The 22,538-nt window shown below is 47.9% G+C and overlaps 1 protein-coding gene across 6 annotated transcripts in view; it reads left to right on the top strand.

The window, feature by feature from the left end:
- Nucleotides 1-2,380: 2,380 nt before the first annotated feature.
- Nucleotides 2,381-22,538, top strand: part of SAMD11 (sterile alpha motif domain containing 11) — a 257,130-nt gene continuing 236,972 nt past the window's right edge. For 2 of the 6 annotated variants that reach the window (XM_082274531.1, XM_082274533.1), the window contains exons 1-2: nucleotides 2,381-3,163; nucleotides 9,500-9,591. In XM_082274531.1, the coding sequence (XP_082130657.1) occupies nucleotides 2,605-3,163; nucleotides 9,500-9,591 (651 nt within the window). In that variant the 5' untranslated portion in view covers nucleotides 2,381-2,604. Of the gene's footprint in view, nucleotides 3,164-5,158; nucleotides 5,234-5,343; nucleotides 5,392-9,499; nucleotides 9,592-22,538 lie in introns of those variants that run through there. The other 4 variants (XM_082274532.1, XM_082274534.1, XM_082274535.1 and 1 more) reach the window with 4 other exon arrangements.

Below are 22,538 nucleotides of genomic sequence, written 5' to 3'. Positions count from 1 at the left end.
CAGAAGTTGGGCAGGACTGATGGGCAGTGGTTTGTTCATGGTGTGTTTTTTTTTGTTGGCTGTTGGTGGTTTGGAGGTTAGGGCGAGGGGATCTGAGAGTGGATGAGGGGGGTGGAGAGTGCGGGGTGTAAATATTTGTGGTAAGGTGATGGAGAGTGGGCAGGGTGGATGTTCAGTTGTACATGCCCTGTCTTTTTTGTGTTGGCTGTTTCGCTGCGCTGGCTGTGCACGGTTGGGGTGAAGGAGTTGGAGAGGGGGGTTGGATGGGTGGCTGCACATGTGCAGTGTGTTTTATTTTTCTGGCTGTGTACAGTTGGGAGTGAGGGGTAGGATGAGTGGTATCACATGCGCTGTGTGTTTCACTGTGCCGGCTGTGGGCAGTTGGGGGTGAGGGGTAGGATGGGCGGTTTCACATGTGCAATGTGTTTCACTGTGCTGGCTGTGGGCATTTGGGGGTGAGGGGTAGGATGGGTGGTTTCACATGTGCAATGTGTTTCACTTTGCCAGCTGTGGGCAGTTGGGGGTGAGGGGTTGGATGGGTGGTTGCACATCTGCGGTGTGTTTCACTGTGCCCGCTGTGGGCTGTTGGTGGTGAGGGGGTTGGGCACATGGTTGCACCTGTGTGGCGTGTTTCACTGTGCCAGCTGTGGGAAGTTTGGGGTGAGGCATTCGATGAGTGGTTGCACATGTGTGGTGTTTCACTGTGTCGGCTGTGGGTGGTTGGCGGTGTGGGGTTGGATGGGTGGTTGCAGATGTGCGCTGTGTTTCACTGTGTCGGCTGTGTGGACAGTTGGGGATTGTATGGGTGGTTGCACATGTGAGGTGTTTCACTGTGCCGGCTGTGGGTGGTTGGGGGTAAGGGGGTTGGATGAGTGGTTGCACATGTGTGGTGTTTCTTTGTGCCAGCTGTGGGTGGTTGGGGGTAAGGGGGTTGGATGAGTGGTTGCACATGTGTGGTGTTTCTTTGTGCCAGCTGTGGGTGGTTGGGGGTAAGGGAGTTGGATGAATGGTTGCACATGTGTGGTGTTTCTTTGTGCCAGCTGTGGGTGGTTGGGGGTAAGGGGGTTGGATGAGTGGTTGCTCAAGTGTGGTGTTTCTTTGTGCCGGCTGCGGGCGGTTGGGGGTGAGGGGTTGGATGGGTGGTTGCAGATGTGTGCTGTGTTTCACTGTGTCGGCTGTGGGGAGTTGGGGACTGTATGGGTGGTTGCACATGTGAGGTGTTTACTGTGCCGGCTGCGGGCGGTTGGGGGTGAGGGGGTTGGATGGGTGGTTTCACATCTCCGATGTGTTTCACTGTGCTGGCTGTGGGCGGTTGGAGGTGAGGAGGTTGGACAGGTGGTGGCACCTGTGATGTGTGTTTCACTATGCCTGCTGTGGGTGGGTGGGGGTGTGGGATTCGATGGGTGGTGGCACATGTGCGGTGTTTCACTGTTCCAGCTTGGGCTGTTGGGGGTGAGGGGTAGGATGGGTGGTTTTACATGTGCTGTGTGTTTCACTGTGCCGGCTGTGGGCAGTTGGGGGTGAGGGGTAGGATGGGCTGTTTCACATGTGCGATGTGTTTCACTTTGCCAGCTGTGGGCAGTTGAGGGTTAGGGGTTGGATGGGTGGTTGCACATCTGTAGTGTGTTTCACTGTGCCCGCTGTGGGCTGTTGCTCCTGTCCATAGTTTGCCACCACTGATCTGGCACATGGATGATCGGGGTGGTCCTCACCTGTGTGAGGGTCTGCTGCCCCTGTCCTGACCCCATGCAGGTAAACACGGCCCTCACACAGGTGTATGTTGTAGAACCTCCATGGGAATGAGACTTATGAGCAGACAGAAAGTTTTGGCCGGTAGAATGGGTGCCATAGTTTGCCACCACTGATCTGGCACATGGATGTGCGGCGTGGTCCTCACCTGTGTGAGGGTCCTCTTCCCCCGTCCTGACCCTGCTCCTCCTCAGACTTACCACCAAAGTACACTGCAGCAGTTCCTATAGTGAGAATTGTGGGGGATAATACTGAGGGAAGAGGAATTGTTACATTGTTATTAGGAAGGAAGTATGGGTGTTATCGCTGTGACCAGTAGCAGTCAGTATCCCCCCCCCTCCCCCTCCTCTTCTCCTCAGGTGTGCTGTGGTCCCCGGGCTCAGTGTGCGGCGTGGTGGCGGCTTGTCGTCCGTCGCACACCCCCCTCGCCTCGCTGACGCCCCCTCCCGCTGCCGCCTGTGCTGTTTAAATGGGCCAAGTTGGAGAAGCGGCGGCGAAGGCAAATCTTGTTTGGTCAGAGAGTGTGTGAACTCCGGCGTGTGACATGTAGAGGGATCCCCCGTACACCGGACACACAGGACACCCACCGCTGTGTCCTCACCCCCATCCCCCTTCATACCGGACAGCCGGCCGGCCGGCAGGTGGATGGCTGGAGATCTGCGCAGAGTGCCCGCAAAAGTTGGCTGAGCTGCCTTGCCTGGACCGGAGCGAGGGGTCAGACAGGGGGCAGGAGGGAGCCGGGCACCGGAGGGGGGGGTACAGGGCGCCCCGGACTGGGGGAGGTCGATAAAGGATCAATAAGCATTCTGTGAAGCGGCAGGATGTCTCCGGTGGCTCAGCCCTCTCCGGCATGTCATGTCTCAGTCGGGCTGGGAGACTCATCCTCGGCACAAGGAGCGCAGCAGCTGTGAGAGCCGGACAGCCGCCGGACACCCTCCGCTGACACCACACCGCCGGGGCACCATGCCGGCCATTAAGAAGGAGAGACCGGACCGCGAGGAGCTCGCCCTGGCCGCCTTTAACCAGCCTATGGACACTCTGCCCGGGTACCTGGCTGCCGCTGCCATCCCCGTGGTCACCCCGCACCCGCCGGATTACGAACACCTCTTCGCCCCTCACGCTCACCGTGCCTACCTGGGACTACACGAGCCCCACCACCCGCCGCTGCCCGACGACCTGATGCTGGAGAGGTTCTCCTCCGTCCCGGACTTCCAGCCGCTCTTCGACCAAGGCGAGCCGTGCATCGAGGTGGAGTGCGGGGAGAACAAGGCTCTGCTCTACATCCAGAAGTTGTGTCAGGGCAGCAAGGGGCCCTCTATCCGCTACCGGGGAGAGTGGCTCACCCCCAACGAGTTCCAGTTCGTCAGTGGCCGGGAAACGGCCAAGGACTGGAAGAGGAGCATCCGACACAAAGGTACCGACCCCAGTGGGGGCATCCCGGGGAGGAGGGCACATCTCAGGGGAGAGAGGGCACGGGGGCATCCTGGGGGAGAGAGGGCACGGGGGGGCATCTTGGGGGAGAGAGGGCACAAGGGGGCATCTTGGGGGAGAGAGGGCACAGGGGGGCATCTTGGGGGAGAGAGGGCACAGGGGGGCATCTTGGGGGAGAGAGGGCACAGGGGGGGCTTCTCGGGAAGAGAGGGCATAGAGGGGGCTTTCCGGGGAGAGCGGGCACAGGGGGGGCATCCCGGGGGAGAGAGGGCACGGGGGGGCATCTTGGGGGAGAGAGGGCACAGGGGGGCATCTTGGGGGAGAGAGGGCACAGGGGGGCATCTTGGGGGAGAGAGGGCACAGGGGGGCATCCCGGGGAAGAGGGGGCACGGGGAGAGAGGGCACAGGGGGGCATCCTTGGGGAGAGAGGGCATCTTGGGTGGAGAGAGGGCACAGGGTGGCATCTCAGGGGGGAGAGAGGGCACAGAGGGGGCATCTCGGGGGAGAGGGGGCACAGGGGCATCTCAGGGGGGAGAGAGGGCACAGAGGGGGCATCTCGGGGGAGAGGGGGCATAGAGGGGGCTTTCCGGGGAGAGGGGGCATGGGGGCATCTCAGGGGGAGAGAGGGCACAGGGGGGGCATCCTAGGGGAGAAGGGGCATCCTGGGGGAGAGAGATGGCATCTTAGGGGGAGAGAAGGCACAGGGTGGCATCCTGGGGGAGAGGGGGGCACAGGGGCATCTCAGGAGGAGAGAGGTCACAAGGGGGCATCCTGAGGGGAGAGGGGGAACAGGGGGGCATCTAGGGAAGAGCCGGCACAGGGGCATCCCGGGTAAGAGGGGGCATCCCTGGGGGAGAGCAGGCACAGGGGGGGCATCCCAGGAGGGAGCGGGCCACAGGGGGGGGGGGCATCCTGGGGTAGATAGTGCACAGAGAGGGCTCAGAAAGATCATTTTTTGATCTCAGTATTAGTGACCCCAGAAATATTTATTGATCTCGCTATTCTCTCTGACCCCAGTGTTATCATGAATTGATTCCAGTATTATGGTGATCCAAGTGTTATCAGGGCCCCCTTTGTTATTAGTCACCCTGTAGTGACCCCCAGTATTATCAGTGACCTCAGTGTTTGCAGTGACCCCCAGTGTAGTCACCCATTAAATTTTAGTGACCCAGTCTGTTAATTTATTGATCCCAGTATTATTATTTATTGATCTCAGTGTGTTACCAGTCACCCCATTATTATTAGTGACCCCAGACTGTTAATTTATTAATCCCGGTATTATAAATTATTGACCCCAGTGTTATCAGTCACCCCATTATTATTAGTGACCCCAGTGTTATCAGTCACCCCGTTATTATTAGTGACCCCCAGTGTTATCAGTCACCCTATTATTATTGGTGACCCCAGTGTTATCAGTTACCCCATTATTATTAGTGACCCCAGTGTTATCAGTCACCCCATTATTATTAGTGACCCCAGTGTTATCAATCACCCCATTATTATTGGTGACCCCAGTGTTATCAGTTACCCCATTATTATTAGTGACCCCAGTGTTATCAGTCACCCCATTATTATTGGTGACCCCAGTGTTATCAGTCACCCCATTATTATTGGTGACCCCAGTGTTATCAGTTACCCCATTATTACTCATGTCCGATAATTTAGTGACCCCAATGTTCTGAATTGATGTCTGTGATATTGATGGATTGTAAACAGTCTGTCACCCCCCCCCCCCCCCCGATCGGTATATAAAGTAGGGGGAGTCTTTGTCTTATCACACACTGTGACAGTTCCCATTGATGGGGGTGAATGGGACTCCATATGGTGGGGGAATGGGGGGGAGGGGGTCTTTCCTGTCACTCTATACCCCGATCCCTTTTCTCTTCGTGGCAGTTTAGTTGGTTGGGGGGGGTTCCAGGAATCTCCCAGGGCTGGAGCTGTTCAGTGACACCATCCTCCCTCCCCTCCTCCTTCTCCTCCCCCCCCTCCTCCTCCCCGGTGACCCCGGCTCTCCGGATGGGGATTTGGCACTGAGGCTGTCGGGGTTATAGAGGTAAATGTCCCCCTCCCCCCCTCCTCCTCCCCCTGCACGGGGCACACATAGGGCTCCCCCCCCCCTCCTCCCTGCACGGGGCACACAGACCATTCTCTGCTCACATCGGGATGATGGATGTGTGTGGTCTGACGGGGAGAGGCGGAGAGCCTGGCATGGTGAGTGTGTGCGGGGCAGAGTAGTGAGTGCCGGGTGTAGAGGGATGCGGTGATCGGGCACTAGGTGCGGCTTCTACCGGCTCATCCCGGACAGATGAGATTTGTTGTGAAGTTGCCGGTGTGATATCCGATCCTTCCTAGGGGTGGGGGTGGGGAGAGACAAGCACCCACTGACAGGAGGGGGTCCATCTGACAGGTCATCGCTAATGAGAGCTCATTAAGCCCACCCGGGGGGCACAATCTAGTAAGTGTTTGGATGCACCCAGTGTGCTCTGCCAGACATTGCCCCCCCCAGGGGATGCTGTGCAGACATTGGGGCCCCTAGGTGAGGAGTAGCTGTGCAGACATTGGGGCCCCTAGGTGAGGAGTAGCTGAGCAGACATTGGGGCCCCTAGGTGAGGAGTAGCTGTGCAGACATTGGGGCCCCTAGGTGAGGAGTAGCTGTGCAGACATTGGGGCCCCTAGATGAGGAGTAGCTGAGCAGACATTGGGGCCCCTAGGTGAGGAGTAGCTGTGCAGACATTGGGGCCCCTAGGTGAGGAGTAGCTGTGCAGACATTGGGGCCCCTAGGTGAGGAGTAGCTGTGCAGACATTGGGGCCCCTAGGTGAGGGGATGCTGTGCAGACATTGGGGCCCCTAGGTGAGGAGTAGCTGTGCAGACATTGGGGCCCCTAGGTGAGGAGTAGCTGTGCAGACATTGGGGCCCCTAGGTGAGGAGTAGCTGTGCAGATATTGGGGCCCCTAGGTGAGGGGACGCTGTGCAGACATTGCGGCCCCTAGGTGAGGAGTAGCTGTGCAGATATTGGGGCCCCTAGGTGAGGGGACGCTGTGCAGACATTGGGACCCCTAGGTGAGGGGACGCTGTGCAGACATTGGGGCCCCTAGGTGAGGGGACGCTGTGCAGACATTGGGGCCCCTAGGTGAGGGGACACTGTGCAGACATTGGGACCCCTAGGTGAGGGGACGCTGTGCAGACATTGGGGTCCCTAGGTGAGGGGGCGCTGTTCAGACATTGGGACCCCTAGGTGAGGAGTAGCTGTGCAGATATTGGGGCCCCTAGGTGAGGAGTAGCTGTGCAGACATTGGGGCCCCTAGGTGAGGGGACGCTGTGCAGACATTGGGACCCCTAGGTGAGGGGACGCTGTGCAGACATTGGGGCCCCTAGGTGAGGGGACGCTGTGCAGACATTGGGGCCCCTAGGTGAGGGGACACTGTGCAGACATTGGGACCCCTAGGTGAGGGGACGCTGTGCAGACATTGGGACCCCTAGGTGAGGAGTAGCTGTGCAGATATTGGGGCCCCTAGGTGAGGAGTAGCTGTGCAGACATTGGGGCCCCTAGGTGAGGAGTAGCTGTGCAGACATTGGGGCCCCTTGGTGAGGAGTAGCTGTGCAGATATTGGGGCCCCTAGGTGATGAGTAGCTGAGCAGACATTGGGGCCCCTAGGTAAGGAGTAGCTGAGCAGACATTGGGGCCCCAAGGTGATGAGTAGCTGTGCAGACATTGGGGCCCCTAGGTGATGAGTAGCTGTGCAGACATTGGGGCCCCTAGGTGAGGAGTAGCTGTGCAGACATTGGGGCCCCTAGGTGAGGAGTAGCTGTGCAGACATTGGGGCCCCTAGGTGAGGAGTAGCTGTGCAGATATTGGGGCCCCTAGGTGAGGAGTAGCTGTGCAGACATTGGGGCCCCTGGGTGAGGGGATGCTGTGCAGACATTGGGCCCCTAAGTGAGGAGTAGCTGTGCAGACATTGGGGCCCCTATGTGAGGGATGCTGTGCAGACATTGGGGCCCTAGGTGAGGAGTAGCTGTGCAGACATTGGGGCCCCTATGTGAGGGATGCTGTGCAGACATTGGGGCCCCTAGGTGAGGAGTAGCTGTGCAGACATTGGGGCCCCTAGGTGAGGAGTAGCTGTGCAGACATTGGGGCCCCTAGGTGAGGGGATGCTGTGCAGACATTGGGGCCCCTAGGTGAGGAGTAGCTGTGCAGACATTGGGGCCCCTAGGTTAGGAGTAGCTGTGCAGACATTGGGGCCCCTAGGTGAGGAGTAGCTGAGCAGACATCGGGGCCCCTAGGTGAGGAGTAGCTGTGCAGACATTAGGGCCCCTAGGTGAGGAATAGCTGTGCAGACATTGGGGCCCTAGGTGATTAGTAGCTGAGCAGACATCGGGGCCCCTAGGTGAGGAATAGCTGTGCAGACATTGGGGCCCCTAGGTGAGGAGTAGCTGTGCAGACATTGGGGCCCCTAGGTGAGGAGTAGCTGAGCAGACATCGGGGCCCCTAGGTGAGGAATAGCTGTGCAGACATTGGGGCCCCTAGGTGAGGAGTAGCTGTGCAGACATTGGGGCCCCTAGGTGAGGAGTAGCTGTGCAGACATTGGGGCCCCTAGGTGAGGAGTAGCTGTGCAGACATTGGGGCCCCTAGGTGAGGAGTAGCTGTGCAGACATTGGGGCCCCTAGGTGAGGAGTAGCTGTGCAGACATTGGGGCCCCTAGGTGATGAGTAGCTGTGCAGACATTGGGGCCCCTAGGTGATGAGTAGCTGTGCAGACATTGGGGCCCCTGTCTGTATGTAGGATTGGTGGAGTGTGGGGAGGAGTGAAGGTTGTGATCTCTCCACCATCACATTCCAGCCATCAACTTCTCTGACTTTGTCTGGACATTCGCAACATTGTCTGAGTTTCCTAAAATGTATTTAGTTGGCTAGACTGTGATCAGTGCAGGTGTGTAGAGGATTGTGTGTGCTGTTGATATCCTTCTGTATAGTACTGTGTAGAGAAAGTAGTGTGTGTTCTGTATAGTACATGGAGAAGTGTGTGTTCTATCTAGTACTCCGTACTGGCAGGAGTGTGTGTCCTGTATAGTATTGTGTACTGGAAGGAATGTGTATGTGTGTGTTCTGTATAGTATTGTGTACTGGAAGGAATGTGTATGTGTGTTCTGTATAGTATTGTGTACTGGGAGGAATGTGTATGTGTTATGTATAGTATTGTGTACTGGGAGGAATGTGTATGTGTGTTATGTATAGTATTGTGTACTGTGAGGAATGTGTATGTGTGTTATGTATAGTATTGTGTACTGGGAGGAATGTGTATGTGTGTTATGTATAGTATTGTGTACTGGGAGGAATGTGTATGTGTGTTATGTATAGTATTGTGTACTGGGAGGAATGTGTATGTGTGTTCTGTATAGTATTGTGTACTGGGAGGAGTGTGTATGTGTTCTGTATAGTATTGTGTACTGGGAGGAGTGTATCTGTGTGTTCTGTATAGTATTGTGTACTGGGAGGAATGTGTATGTGTGTTATGTATAGTATTGTGTACTGGGAGGAGTGTATGTGTGTGTTCTGTATAGTATTGTGTACTGGGAGGAGTGTATGTGTGTGTGTTCTGTATAGTATTGTGTACTGGGAAGAGTGTGTGTGTGTGTTATGTATAGTATTGTGTACTGGGAAGAGTGTATGTGTGTGTTATGTATAGTATTGTGTACTGGGAGGAAAGTGTATGTGTGTGTTATGTATAGTATTGTGTACTGGGAGGAGTGTATGTGTGTGTTATGTATAGTATTGTGTACTGGGAGGAATGTGTATGTGTGTTATGTATAGTATTGTGTACTGGGAGGAGTGTATGTGTGTGTTATGTATAGTATTGTGTACTGGGAAGAGTGTATGTGTGTGTTATGTATAGTATTGTGTACTGGGAGGAGTGTATGTGTGTGTTATGTATAGTATTGTGTACTGGGAGGAATGTGTATGTGTGTTATGTATAGTATTGTGTACTGGGAGGAGTGTATGTGTGTTATGTATAGTATTGTGTACTGGGAGGAGTGTATGTGTGTGTTATGTATCGTATTGTGTACTGGGAGGAATGTATGTGTGTGTGTTATGTATAGTATTGTGTACTGGGAGGAATGTGTATGTGTGTTCTGTTTAGTACTATATGTACTGGGAGGAGTGTCTTGACACAAGGTGCTGATCACCTGGAGATCCGTTCCTTGACATCCACTCCACACACTAGACTTAGGAAGGCGTCCCGTTGTGCGATTTGCGTCTGTGTTTGCTTAGCCTGAAACTCATCACCTATTTCTCTCTCTCTCTTTCATGTGCTGCTTCCAGGGAAAAGTCTGAAGACTCTTATGTCAAAAGGAATCTTACAGGTACATCCTCCAATCTGTGATTGCCCTGGGTGTCGAATTTCGTCTCCAGTGGTAAGATCATCGCTCACACTCCATTTTTACCCCAGTTATGCTTCATTTGACAAGTGCTTGTGTGGTCAGAGAGGTTTTGACACAGTTCACGTCGCTCTGCGTGCATGTGGGTGTTGATTGCATGACAGATGTTGTGATTTTTGGGGGTCTTACAGGAAATGTGTTCTCATCTAACAAGGAAAACAATCTTTCTTGGCTCCAATTATCACTTTCCTCCCGACAAACAAATATCTCCACAGCCAAACCAAGGGGGATTTATTTATTTACTTACGGTTTACGTAATGGTTTTGCAGTATGTTTCTTCTCAGAGCATGGCTACGCTCCATGTATTCCCTAGAATGTCTAAGTGGAAGTTCACTTTGGACAAAGGTGTTAGCCATCTTATGTGACTTTATGATGTGGTTCAGGTTTGCAAGAGAGATTTTTTTTTTTTTGTTTTATTGATTGTTGTGTTTAAAAAAATCTTAGACGAAATATCCAGTATATATAAATCTGGTCCTCTTCCATAAGGTACGGACTTCTCAGTTCACTTAACGTCACGAAGCATCTTCCAATACTATTCGATTTATCTAGAGTGGAATACGATTGGTTGTTTATTACATGCTTGTTGGTAAATTCTGTTGAGTCAACCAATCAAAATCTTATGTGTGGCTAGCATTGTGATATTGGCTACATTTTTGGTGCTCTTGATGGAACATGGCTGCAGATGTTTATTCATTAGTTAAGATGACTGGTTGGAAAGGTGTCTAGGCATTGAATGATTAGGCAATATTCTGTTTGGATGCCAGTAGATCTTCGGGGCTCCACCGCATAACCAATATCTAGGGATATTTCAATTGGCTGTGTTGGATAATTTTTGCTATTGACAACCCCCCCTCCCCCCAGAGATAGGTTGTCACCTATTATGTCTGGGCACATTTTGCCTCCAAAGGCAGAGACATACAGGCCGTTTGGACTTGGTGATGTCAGTAGACAACTTGATATTGTCCTTCCCAGGACCAGATAGTCAGTGCAGTTATAGAGTGTTGGATGCTTGGTATGGATGGGCTGATTAATCAGTCAAGAGTGTTATAATAATATGAAAGGCAAACTATGTAATGGCTTCTACTAAGTTTTTATGAGAATATATGTTTGTCTTTTGCAGTATTTCTTTACTTTTGCAAGTCATTCATTGTTTTTTCTTCCTCCTATGTAGCTAATGGCACTCGTATAGGTGCAGTACATGTGCTTTTTAGCAGGCCAAGGAGACCTAGTGTCATGCAATGACTGAGCTTGTTGTTTATATGCTAAGTCCACCCACTGGCTTCTCATATATCTTGGGAACTCCTTGCCAGAGATGATGTCTGTGCTTCCATGACTTTTTATAGCCATGAATCCAAGTCTCACTATTCATGCTGCTTTCTCCTTTATGTGAGATGGAATTATTCACATAATTGCCATGGACAACGGGAGGAGAAGGTGCTCATAGGTGCCATAACCGAACTACTTGGGAGAGGCGCACAAACTTATGTGAATAATTTATCTGGTGCTCAGGTTCGATTGCTTATACCTAAAGCTCACCACACATATTGCAATGACTGGACAATCTCCTTTTTAGATCTACCAAAAGCATGGAGTGCAAGAACATGTCTGATTAAATACAGATTGATTGGCTAATTTAGGTAGGTCTTTGGTAGATGTAAGTTTGATTGTACAGAGATTGTATGGTCAGATTGAAATGTGTAGGGTGAGCCTTGAAGTCCTTTCATCGTGCAGTGTGGCTTATGCCTCGTACACACGCAATGATTATCGGCCGACCGATCGGCCGTCCTTTGTCCAGTGTTGTGTTTTGTTGGTTGGAATGTGCCTAGACTGCACACTAATTTTTTCGGCCAACAAAAATCAACTTCAGAAGTGATGTCATGTGCTGGTTTACTTTCCATGTGTTTTTTCTTCTCTGAGCATGCCCAGTCTTGCTCATCAGATTTTTGTCTGCCGAAATCTGTACTGACTGATGGAAAATCGGCCGTTGTGCTGACGGCCAACAAAAATTTTATAGCCTGCACACCAGATTTTTTTCGGCCGAAAAGTCGGAGTCGGTTGTCGAAAGCATCATACTAACAAGCCGAAAATTGCAGACACTGGGAGACAATACAAATTCCATGCAATGAATTTCCCCTGTTAAGGATTGAACACATGATCCCAGCTCTAATGCCTAGTACACACCATAAAGTTTTTTTTCCTTCAACCCAAAAAAAATCTAACAGCTCTGGTCGGAGCCACTGTACTAAAAATTTGATGTTAGTACAGCAATCTCCCCTGCTGTTCTATTGTGTTCTGACAGGGGGACAGCACTCTACCCCCACCAAAACACTCCAGTCAGCGTGATCGGAAGGCAGTTGGCTGCTGGTTTTTCAGCATGCTTGTCCGACAAAAGCCAGCCACTAGGCCGGCATCTGTCGGGGCCCGGCTGTCATACATACAGGCTGAATGTCAGCCAGTTTTTATTGAACCGGCTGATGTCTGACATTGCCTGTGTGTGCTAGGCTTTAGTCATCGGGCTCACCACCTGCAAAATTGTACTAGTCAGTTTTCACCAGTGTAGATTGGTGTTTCTAAAGTATAGTTCTCCCAGACTGGAAGGATACATACTTTATATGATTACCCTATCATTTGGTGCATTCTTTTATTATATAGATATTTTGGTTATCAAGTGATTAGGAAACTGTGCTTGGGTACCCAATATCTTGAGGGGAGATTTACTAAAACTGGTGCACACAGAATCTGGTGTAGCTGCGCATAGTAACCAATCATCTTCTAGGTATTAGTGCTGGTTCACACTAGTTCCCACATTGCATAGGACTCGCAGGCAGTTCACGCTGACCTATGCAAACTGCTGCAGGGGTTAATAGAAAGTTGATGACGGTTCACATATCGCAGTGCGAACTGTCAAATAGTGCAGGAATCGAATCGCATAGGTACATCCGATTCCAGTGCAGACCAAAAAAAGGGCCCTGCACCATTTTGGTTTGAATGTGATGCAAATTCAACCATGCATGCAATCTGTACCCTTACCGAGGAAGTCGACACTCTACGAGCTGACGTAACGCGTATAGTGGGTGGAGCCTGAATGTCTAATGTCACATCCCCTCGAGACGAGCGTACGGAACTGTGATCTGTCATGCACTATTGAGTGCTGGACTGTGTAAGTGCATCCCTGAATAAATGCTTTTTCTTATTAACAAACGGAGAGCATTAGATTTTGTTCCTTATCTCCTCATTATGTGCCCCTGATTGAGCTGGACCGACGCGTGGTTCTGCACTTCCCTTTATGGTGTGATCATCGTGGGTTTACCCCATTGAGGGGACAGCTGCTTTAGACTCTTGGTGACTCTGGGGTCTAAGAGTGAGATGAGAGGCCATTATAATTGGTGGAGGGTCTGTGAACACGATCACTGAGGTGGCAATCACTGGAGATCATTTGATTTGATTGTTATTAATGGACTTATTTCCCTCACTATTGATGCACACTATATATTATATTTCACTGTTTGAGTATTTTTTATGGTGATTTTTTTACACATTTTTGGTTTTGGCGCAACAACGTTTGATTTTATAAGCAATCTGTATGGCTGAATTTGCATCGCACAGACTTCGCATGTGATCTGCACAGTGATGCGGTGCGAATCACATGCGATGTCTGGCATCATGCTAGTGTGAACTGGGACTTGGCCTCCGTTCACATCAGGTCAATTTTACATGGAATTTGACATGTCAAATCGCATTCCAAATCAGGAGCCTATTGCCCGCAAGGGCACTGTTCCGAATCGATGTGATACCAGCTTTACCGTACTTATTCCCAAAAGTCGTTTCTGCACTACTTTTGGTGACTTTGGTGGCAATTTCAATGGACATCTGTGCAGGAACCCACACAGATGTCTGTCAAATAGCACCCCAGTATCACTGGTCAAAGCCAAAGTCCTGTCCAAGTTGCACCAAAGTTGTACTCCAAAGTTGGTGCAACTTTGGAGTAGTACAAGTGTAAATGGAGCCTTGCAGGCATTTAGAGGCATAAAAAAAACCCAGGGTCAGATAGTTCAGCAGAGAAACTTTCCAGCATCAACAAACCCTTGACGTGCCCTAATCGCTCTTTTGCTTTAGGTGCGTCAAGTGCTTTGGCATTTATTCATTCCAATGACCATGATAAATTATTATTCTAATTAAATTAATTCTAAATTAAACTGATAGTTTCGGGCTTTGTGCTGCATCGGTTCAACCAAGTCTGCCCCCTACTGTTCTGCCAAAGTCTTTGGAGGTAGCAGCACTTTGTTTACAATTTGATGGTTGTTACTTTTTGCTCCCCCTATAGTTGAACTAATACCCTAGTAACTTTACAGACCTGTTCATCTCGCTCTTGTCCCCAAGAACGAGGAATCAGCCTGCTGGCCCTGTGGATTTATCTGCGGCTTTTATCTTGAGGTATGAACTAACCTTAGCAACAGACAGCCGGAGCTGCCGGCGATAAAAATGCGATGAAAGGGAATTAATGGTGAGGAACAGTAAAATCAATGAAATCCTATAGGCAGACGGAAGAAATTAGTCAAAAAGACAATTTTGTAGGATCAAATGGCAGTTTCATTGATATCATTATTTTATTGCCCGACTTCAGTGCATTTTATACCGCAATATAATTTGAGATTTTAAAGGGTTCCTTTATGTGTGCTGAGGCGTGCCTTTTGTCATATTTTATCAAGGCTTTGGGCTAGTGTAATTTTTCCTTCTGAACCAAATCTCTTTGTACAGGCTTACATGCTTTATATTTTTTGGGATTTTGTTAATTGAAAGCTATGATGGCAAGACAGTCGCTGGACTACATAAAGCAAAAGGCTCCATTCACACCTGAGCGTATAATTTTCAGGCTTTTTTGGGCTTTTTTCAGGCATTTTTTTGCAGGTGTTTGGAGGCAGGCATTGACATTTCACACAAACGCTTGTGATCTGCCAAAAAAGAAGCTCATGTACTTTTTTGAGCTTCAGGCTTTTTGATTCAAGCGACAAAACACTCAGATGTGAACAGGGGCCACTGAAATGAATGGGATTTTGCTTGTTGGTAGTTTTGAGATGAGCGTTTTACGAGCTGAAATACGCTCATGTGTGAACAGGGCCTCAAAAAGTTGCAATGTTTATTTTATGTTTTGTTTTTTAAAGCTGAACTTTTGACAGACTAAAGGCTTGTACACATGATACAAAAATCTGAAATAAAATTTTCGTCTGACGAATAGTAGAGCTGCACGATTCTGGCCAAAATGAGAATCACGATTTTTTAGCTTGGAATAAAGATCACGATTCTCTCATGATTCTCTGTGTAACAAAAAAAAATTGGGATAACTTTACTGTTACGTTTCATTTTTTATTCATTAAAGTTTATTAATTGCGTTTGAAAGACTGCTGCGCAAATACAGTGTGACATAAAATATTACAACAATCGCCATTTTATTCTGTAGGGTCTCTGCTAAAAAAATATATAAAATGTTTGGGGGTTCCAAGTACTTTTCTAGCAAAAAAAAAACGATTTTAACTTGCAAGCAACAAGTGTCAGAAGAGGTTAAACTTCCTTTCTTCCTGGCAGAGGGAAGGAAAAGATACAATGTAATCATTTTGTTTATAGTTACTGGGAGATTTAATGCTGATAGGCGTTTGCTGGAGGAAAGATACAATGTAATCATTTTGTTTATAGTTACTGGGAGTTTTCCACAGCTGTTTTCTCTGCTCCCTCAGCTATGCAAAGAATCGAGCATATGTCAGGTTTAGATCGTCAGGGGGGGTGAATCGAGATCGCGATTTTCATACGATTAATCGTGCAGCTCTAACGAATAGTCTGCAGATTTTCAGATTGTTAGTATAGTGCTTTTGACAGCCGATTACGAATTTTCGGACGACAAAAATTGGATGTGCAGGTTATACGTTTTATCGTACATCAACACAACGTCCGACTTTCGTTTTAATTAGTATAGTTTGCATCCAAAAAAATCATAAGAGCAAGATTAGGCATGCTCAGAAATGAAGGAACAGATACAAAACAATTAAATACATGACATCACTTCTGAAGTTGAATTCTGTCGTACGGGAAATTACGTATGAAAGTAACCTCTTCACTTTCCACATGAGACTAGCATGCAACAAAAAATGGATGAAATATCATCCGATAATCTGATCGTGTGTAAGAGGCTTTAGACAAACTGTTCCATCTGGTTATGCAGTCATTTAAAAAAAATATTAAATGTGTTTTTACATATTGTTAGTATAAGTACCTAAAGGTGTCTTGATATTGGCTTTCTGTATTCTCCTGCACAGCTGCGCTCTAGTCAGAATTCTGAGCCATTGAGTGCTCTGTTGTATACATTGCAGTCTGTGAATGATTACAGGCAGGGATAGCAGAAGGTAACTTTTTCAGTCTGTTGCTGATTGTTTGTCCAGTCGCAGGCTGTGCTGGTTCCTGGACTAGGTTTTATTGCCTAAAGCAGGGGTGTCCATCCAGTGGGCCACATGTGACCCAGACACGTCTGTAGGGATGCTGTGCAAGCATAGCAGCCACGCAGTGGACAGGGACAAGCTAGGCATGTGCATGTATAGGGGGATGCTGTGCAAGCATAGAAGACAGGGCAGTGGACAGGGACAAGCTAGGCACATGCACGTATAGGGGGATGCTGTGCAAGCATAGAAGACAGGGCAGTGGACAGGGACAATCTAGGCACATGCACGTATGGGGGATGCTGTGCAAGCATAGAAGACAGGGACAAGCTAGGCACATGCACGTATAGGGGGATGCTGTGCAAGCATAGAAGACAGGGACAAGCTAGGCACATGCACGTATAGGGGGATGCTGTGCAAGCATAGAAGACAGGGACAAGCTAGGCACATGCACGTATAGGGGGATGCTGTGCAAGCATAGAAGACAGGGACAAGCTAGGCACATGCACGTATAGGGGGATGCTGTGCAAGCATAGAAGACAGGGACAAGCTAGGCACATGCACGTATAGGGGGATGCTGTGCAAGCATAGAAGACAGGGCAGTGGACAGGGACAAGCTAGGCACATGCACGTATAGGGGGATGCTGTGCAAGCATAGCAGCCACGGTGGCTGACATTGAGAATCCAGGCACCTCTGGAGGGATGCCGGGGCTGCTGAGTTTGTAATAGCATTGGTAGCAGCAAGGGTAGGGACTCCTGCTAGTAAATGCCACATGGCTGTATCTAGGGGGGGTGCTGGTATGGCCTGTGCCCCTCCCAGATTTCAGTTGCGCCCAGATACCCTCAGTAGCCAGTTAGAAAGTTGTAGGAGGTAGAAAAGGGCAGGTAGGCATCAAAAGGTGTCAAATATTTGCCTCTTAGAATCTATGACTTTCAGCCTTGACAAAAAGTTTGTGAGGCAGCTGAAGGTATGCATACCTAGATTATCCCCCACTGTCTCCCTGATTAGTCTCTTTAAGGGCTCTTTCACACAGGCGGACCTCCATTCAGATCCACCTGTCAGTTTTTTTGCGGATCTGAACAGTCCCCCCATGCATCCCTATGGGGCATCGGATGTCAGCGGAGACATGTCCGCTGACATCCGATCCGTCAAATCTGGACGGATGGAAACCTATTTTCCATCCAGCGGATCGGATGGGAACAGACCAACGATCCAATTCCCCCATAGAGATGCATGGGGAACTGACAGCTGTATCTCCACACACAGCGCTGAGAAAAACGGACTGCGTTCCGACAGACGCAGTGTGTGAAAGGGGCCTAATAGTAGTGTGGTGTGCAGAGAGGTCAATGACCAGGCTGTGCTGTCTGGCAAAAGCATGGTACTTGCTTTACAAGACCAGTTGAATTGTATGACATGTTTTTTGGCAGGTGAACCGGTTCACATAAATGCCTTTCAATACTTTATTTACCTGTTTGTCTGCAGTTGTCCCTTAAGACTCCGTTCACACTGGGGCGACCTGTCAGGCGACCTGGTCGCCTGACAGGTCGCCGTAGGTCGCCTGCCATAGAGTAGCTGTGGACCCGTTCTAATAGGAGCGACACAAGTCGCTCCGACTTAGAAAAAGGGTCCGGAGCTTCTTTGGGGCGACCTGGAGCGACCTGCATTGACTTCAATGATATGAAGTCCGTGCCGGCCACTCCGAGGTCGCGGTGCGAGCTGCGCACCGCAACCTGTGAGGTCGCCCCGGCAAGTAGCGTCGCCCCAGTGTGAACGGGGTCTAAATACATAAAGTCTTGCATAAAAAAGCAGACAAACACATTTTTGCTTGGAGATTACTCCCATGTGCTCGTAACTTTGCATTTTTTTTAAAATTGAAATCTTCACTACTTTGAGTCTGCACCAGTGTTACTTTTTGCGCAAATGGGAGCCTTAAAGTTTAAAAAAAGCTCAGTTTTGATTGAATGAAGGTAATGCAACATTAAGTCGTTTGAAAAGATTTATTATCTTTGAAGAAGCAAGCTATTAGTCCTCATAAAAATTTATGTTCAGGAATTGCAACTGTACTCGTGTTGCATTGAAATGTTATGGAGAAACACCACACCAACTAAATTGGTTAGAAAAATGTAGCATTTTTCCATTGCCATTCCATTTTTAAAGCTAAACTCCAGGCACAAAAAACTTTTTTTTTTAATATTTTCTTCAGTAGTCATAAAGAATTGTAATCCACTTTGTGTGCATCAAATGCTTTGGCTGAGTTATTACCTTGCAAAAGTAGCTGTCATCTTATCACTCCTCTAGCCTGAGTAGAGCTGTGGGAGGGGCCCAGTAGGCTCCACTCACTACAGGCTGCCTGCAGAAAACTACAGAAGGGGGCGGAGGCAAGACCAGTCACCCTGCACAAGGAATGAGCTGCAGTGACAGGTCTTTATTGCAGGAAGCTTCTGCACAGGAAATGCTTCATGCTGGATTACTGCACATATCTATATTCAAACGCAAACCACGCCAGGATTCAAATAAGAATACTGCAAACAAAAACACAAAAAAGGGCACACTGACTTAGCACATTATCCTCAATATAGGCTTTATTATTAAAACATAAAAATGGCTACTCACAAACGCAGGTGAAAATCAATCACATCAGACTCATGAACTTGAGTATCAGAAGTAGTCCATACAGGTGTCCATAGTCTCATTAGGATGACGGCTGACGCGTTTCGAAGCATATGCCTCTTCCTCAGAGCCACTCAGAGCTTCAAGTAAGAATACACATGCCTCTTGTATTTGCTAATCCTACAATTTAACTTAGAGGTGCTTCAGGTTAACATAAACATGTTGAATTTAAACTTGTTTTATATAATAACTGTCTCAAATTTTCACCCTGACCTTCGTCATCTTAATCTAGCCGGCCTGCTAGCTAAGTCCCTATGTTTGCCTTTCTCTTAAAGTAAGCCTGTGGTCTGGACATTTTACATATTCTTTACAAGCAAAAAATGTGCTTTAAAAACAAGCCTTCACTGATTCTGGCTGCAGGCAATTTGAAAGTTTACAGCGGAAACCCTGAAGTAATTCCCTCAACAGCTCTGCTCATCCTGCTCCCCCTTCCAGCAGTGACTTAGCAGCCATCTAAACTCTAATGTAAATGGGCAGATGCATTGGGAGGGGGAGCAGTGATATCACTTGTTAGGACTATGTAAATACTTGAAGGTCTGTATCCTGGCCACCAATTATTTAAGCTGACACAAACTTTGAAATGAGATTGTACCATTTCCTTTAGACTTGCCAACAGCCAAATGGTGTGAGAGCCTACCTGACTGGATATAAATAAAATGGAATGTTTGGATAGAACCCCCCACTACACTACATAAATGTAATAATGCAAGGGCCTGGCTACATAATCCATTAATTTTACATTCAGATAGGTAGGCCCAGAATCCAGATTTACCGAATTGCAGGTCAGAATTCCATGTTCTATCTCACCTGGTGCCTTCCCCACAAATGTCTGCAATGAGAGAGAGTTTTCACAACAGAATTGTATGAAAAGAGACTGCAGTGCTGCTCCAAAAGCATCTTCAAACACTGACCTGTAAGTTGTAAATATTCATATAGGTATTTATTTAGCGCTGATAATACACCGCTTTACATATTGTACATTTACATCAATCCATGCCCCCAAGGAGCTTACAAACAGAGATCCCTGTTTCACATGCATACATATACATTTTATGGCCAATGTAGAGGGGGGACAATGAGCCAACTGTGAACAGAATATGTAGTCCTGGACATATAGAAGAGAAACTGAGTGCCATAAAAAATAACTTTATTATGTATCATTCAAATGTCTATTACCCAACATTAAAAATTACTCTATACATAGGGGTTTAGAACATGCAAAGACTGCGATTACAGTTCACATGTGGACTCAACACATTTCAGAAATCCTTCCTAAGGAGCACATGTGACAGAATCAGTACACTGGAACCCACTCCTAATCTTCAATAGAGTAATATCAGCCAGTAGGGTAGACTGGAATTCATAGCATGTGTATGTTGCCCATAAAGGTGCAAATGAGTAAGCCAAGGTGAAGCCACTACTTCTCAGGTGGGAAATGGAGAGAACAATCAATAATCATCCAATGGTCTTGTACACATAATCCTAAAATAGAAGGACCAACTTTCCAATGGGGAACCATCCAAGCCCAATGTGAGTAAATCACCATAAAGACAGCATGGTAGTCAATGAAGATATTTTTCAAAGAGGAGGCTATTGATAAGTATCTTAGAAACAAACTCGGTTCACATCAATCCAGCAGATTGGCTTACTCACCTTCGGGCTGGAAAGTTCCCCATTGGGTCTGGTACACATAATCTTAGAATAGAAGGATTCCCTTCTATTCTAAGATTGTGTACCAGACCATTGGCTGTTTATTGATTGTACCTGAATTTCCCACCTGAGAGGTAGTGGCTTACTCATTTGCACCTCTTTTGTTAACATACACATGCTATGATTTCCAGTCTACCCTACTGGCTGATATTACTCTCAATGCTGTATCTTGGCCTAGGCCGACAAGGCCCAGGCCTAGGGCGGCAGCAAAAAAGCTGCACCCCGCACTGAAAAAAAAACAGCCGAATGGAAAGGGTCCCCGCCGGCCTGCGCTACACTGTTAGTATAGTGCCAGTCTTATGGGGCGAATTGGGCCAGAGGGCAGGGTCCAGGAGGCAAATCAGTCTGGCACCCCCATAAAGTGCTCACACTGCTAACTGCCGGTATGTTTTTTAAATTAGGGGGAGCACAAGTTTAGTCAGGCCTAGGGCAGCACAAAACCTAAATACACCACTGATTACTCTATTAAAGATTAGGAGTGGGTTCCAGTATATTGATAATGTCACATGTACTCCTGAAGGATTCCTGAAATGCGTTGAGTCCACATGTGAACTGTAATCAGAATCTTTGCATGCTGTGAACCCCTATGTGGGGAGTCCTTTTTAATATTGTGTAAAAGATTTTACATAATAAAGTTGGCTTTATGGTACTCCGTTTTATCTTCCATTTGTTCACACAAAGTCAAGGACTACATATTCTGTTCATAGTGGTCATGATTTCTTGGATGTGGATGTATAGCACATACCAGTATGTGAGAGGAAACCAGACTGCCCAAAGGAAACCTATGAAAATGCAGATAGCGTTGTGGCCTGGATTCAAACGGAGAACCAAAACACTGCCAACCATTAGCCACCATTCTGCTCACTTGTAATGTTTTAGCTGTTGTGCAGCTTTTACCGGCATTACATTCTGGGAGTTGTGGTTCAGTGGCAGTAACAGATCTGTAACCAAATTTTAAATTTTACATTTAGTTTCACAAGTCATGTATTCTTAGAAGTGCCGTTTAGTAGACAGGAGATTGTGGATTGTCCCCTGCATCCCAGCTCTAATGATAACATGCATTATAGCTTCCCCTGTCCAACGTTCTCTTCTCCTGATTCTCTTTTTTTCCAATAAGATCTGCAGAGAAAACTAAAGTTTGTCTCCCTTTCTTTGACTTTTTCTCACAATGCTTTGCTCCTAATCCAATAATTAGCTTTTTGTGAAATATTAAGACTCCTCCTTGATGTTCATTGAAGTGAAACACTGTAGTCCTTTCCAGAACTGATAAAACTTTTGTTTGAGTTGAAAGACTTATTCAGATTCCTGGCTTTTGTAGTGTGATTGTTGTAGTAAAAGTGAGTGTCAATAGATATGATGAGACAGAACACTTCTTGAACTCCTCATATCATCAATGACACTTGATGCTGGTGTGAATACAGTGGGCGCATCATGGCATGCCTTTACTTCTCCTCAATTAGAGTCTTCACAGCCTGTCTCAGAGATGGAGAGCCCATGCCCTCCAGCTGTCAAGGAACTACAAGGGACAGTATATACTGTCAGTGCTTGCTGGGACTTTTAGGTCCTGAGAACCTGATGGGTGCAGATTGCCAGACACTGCCGTCATTTTATTCTGTATGCAGAAAAAGTCCTATTAAAAATTGATGCATCAAAATAGACGTATGACTGAATGGAAATTGCTATCCCTGCAATGAAATATTGATTGTTGCAGATCCAACAATAGCCAGCAATTCACAAGACGTATTTACTGATTGTTCTGTCACAGGCTATTGTAAAATGAATACACCCTAAATAAGTGCGTTCCCTGCATCCATTTCCCACTGTCTTCTTCTTTGATTTTATCTTGATATATGGATGGTGATACAAGCCAGTTAGTAAAAACAAAAAACATCTTGGTAATATACTCCAACTGGGTAAAAAATCCAATAATGCAAGATCAAGAGATGACTTGTGTACATTCTACATTGTCTTTGTGTCCCCTCACTTATTCCAATCTATAAGATCAGTGGATGTGTGGACACCATAAATGAGCACCTCACAAGTTATCAATGGCACATGTTAAAGAGGATCTTAAAGGGTAACTCCACTTTTGTTGGGGGAATAAAAGCAAATAAAGA

Source organism: Pelophylax lessonae (assembly GCF_965119305.1).
Source record: "Pelophylax lessonae genome assembly, chromosome: 12".
Lineage (NCBI taxonomy): Eukaryota > Metazoa > Chordata > Amphibia > Anura > Ranidae > Pelophylax > Pelophylax lessonae.
The sequence above is the reverse complement of the archived record's forward strand: the minus strand, read 5'-3'. Positions and strand labels throughout refer to the sequence as shown.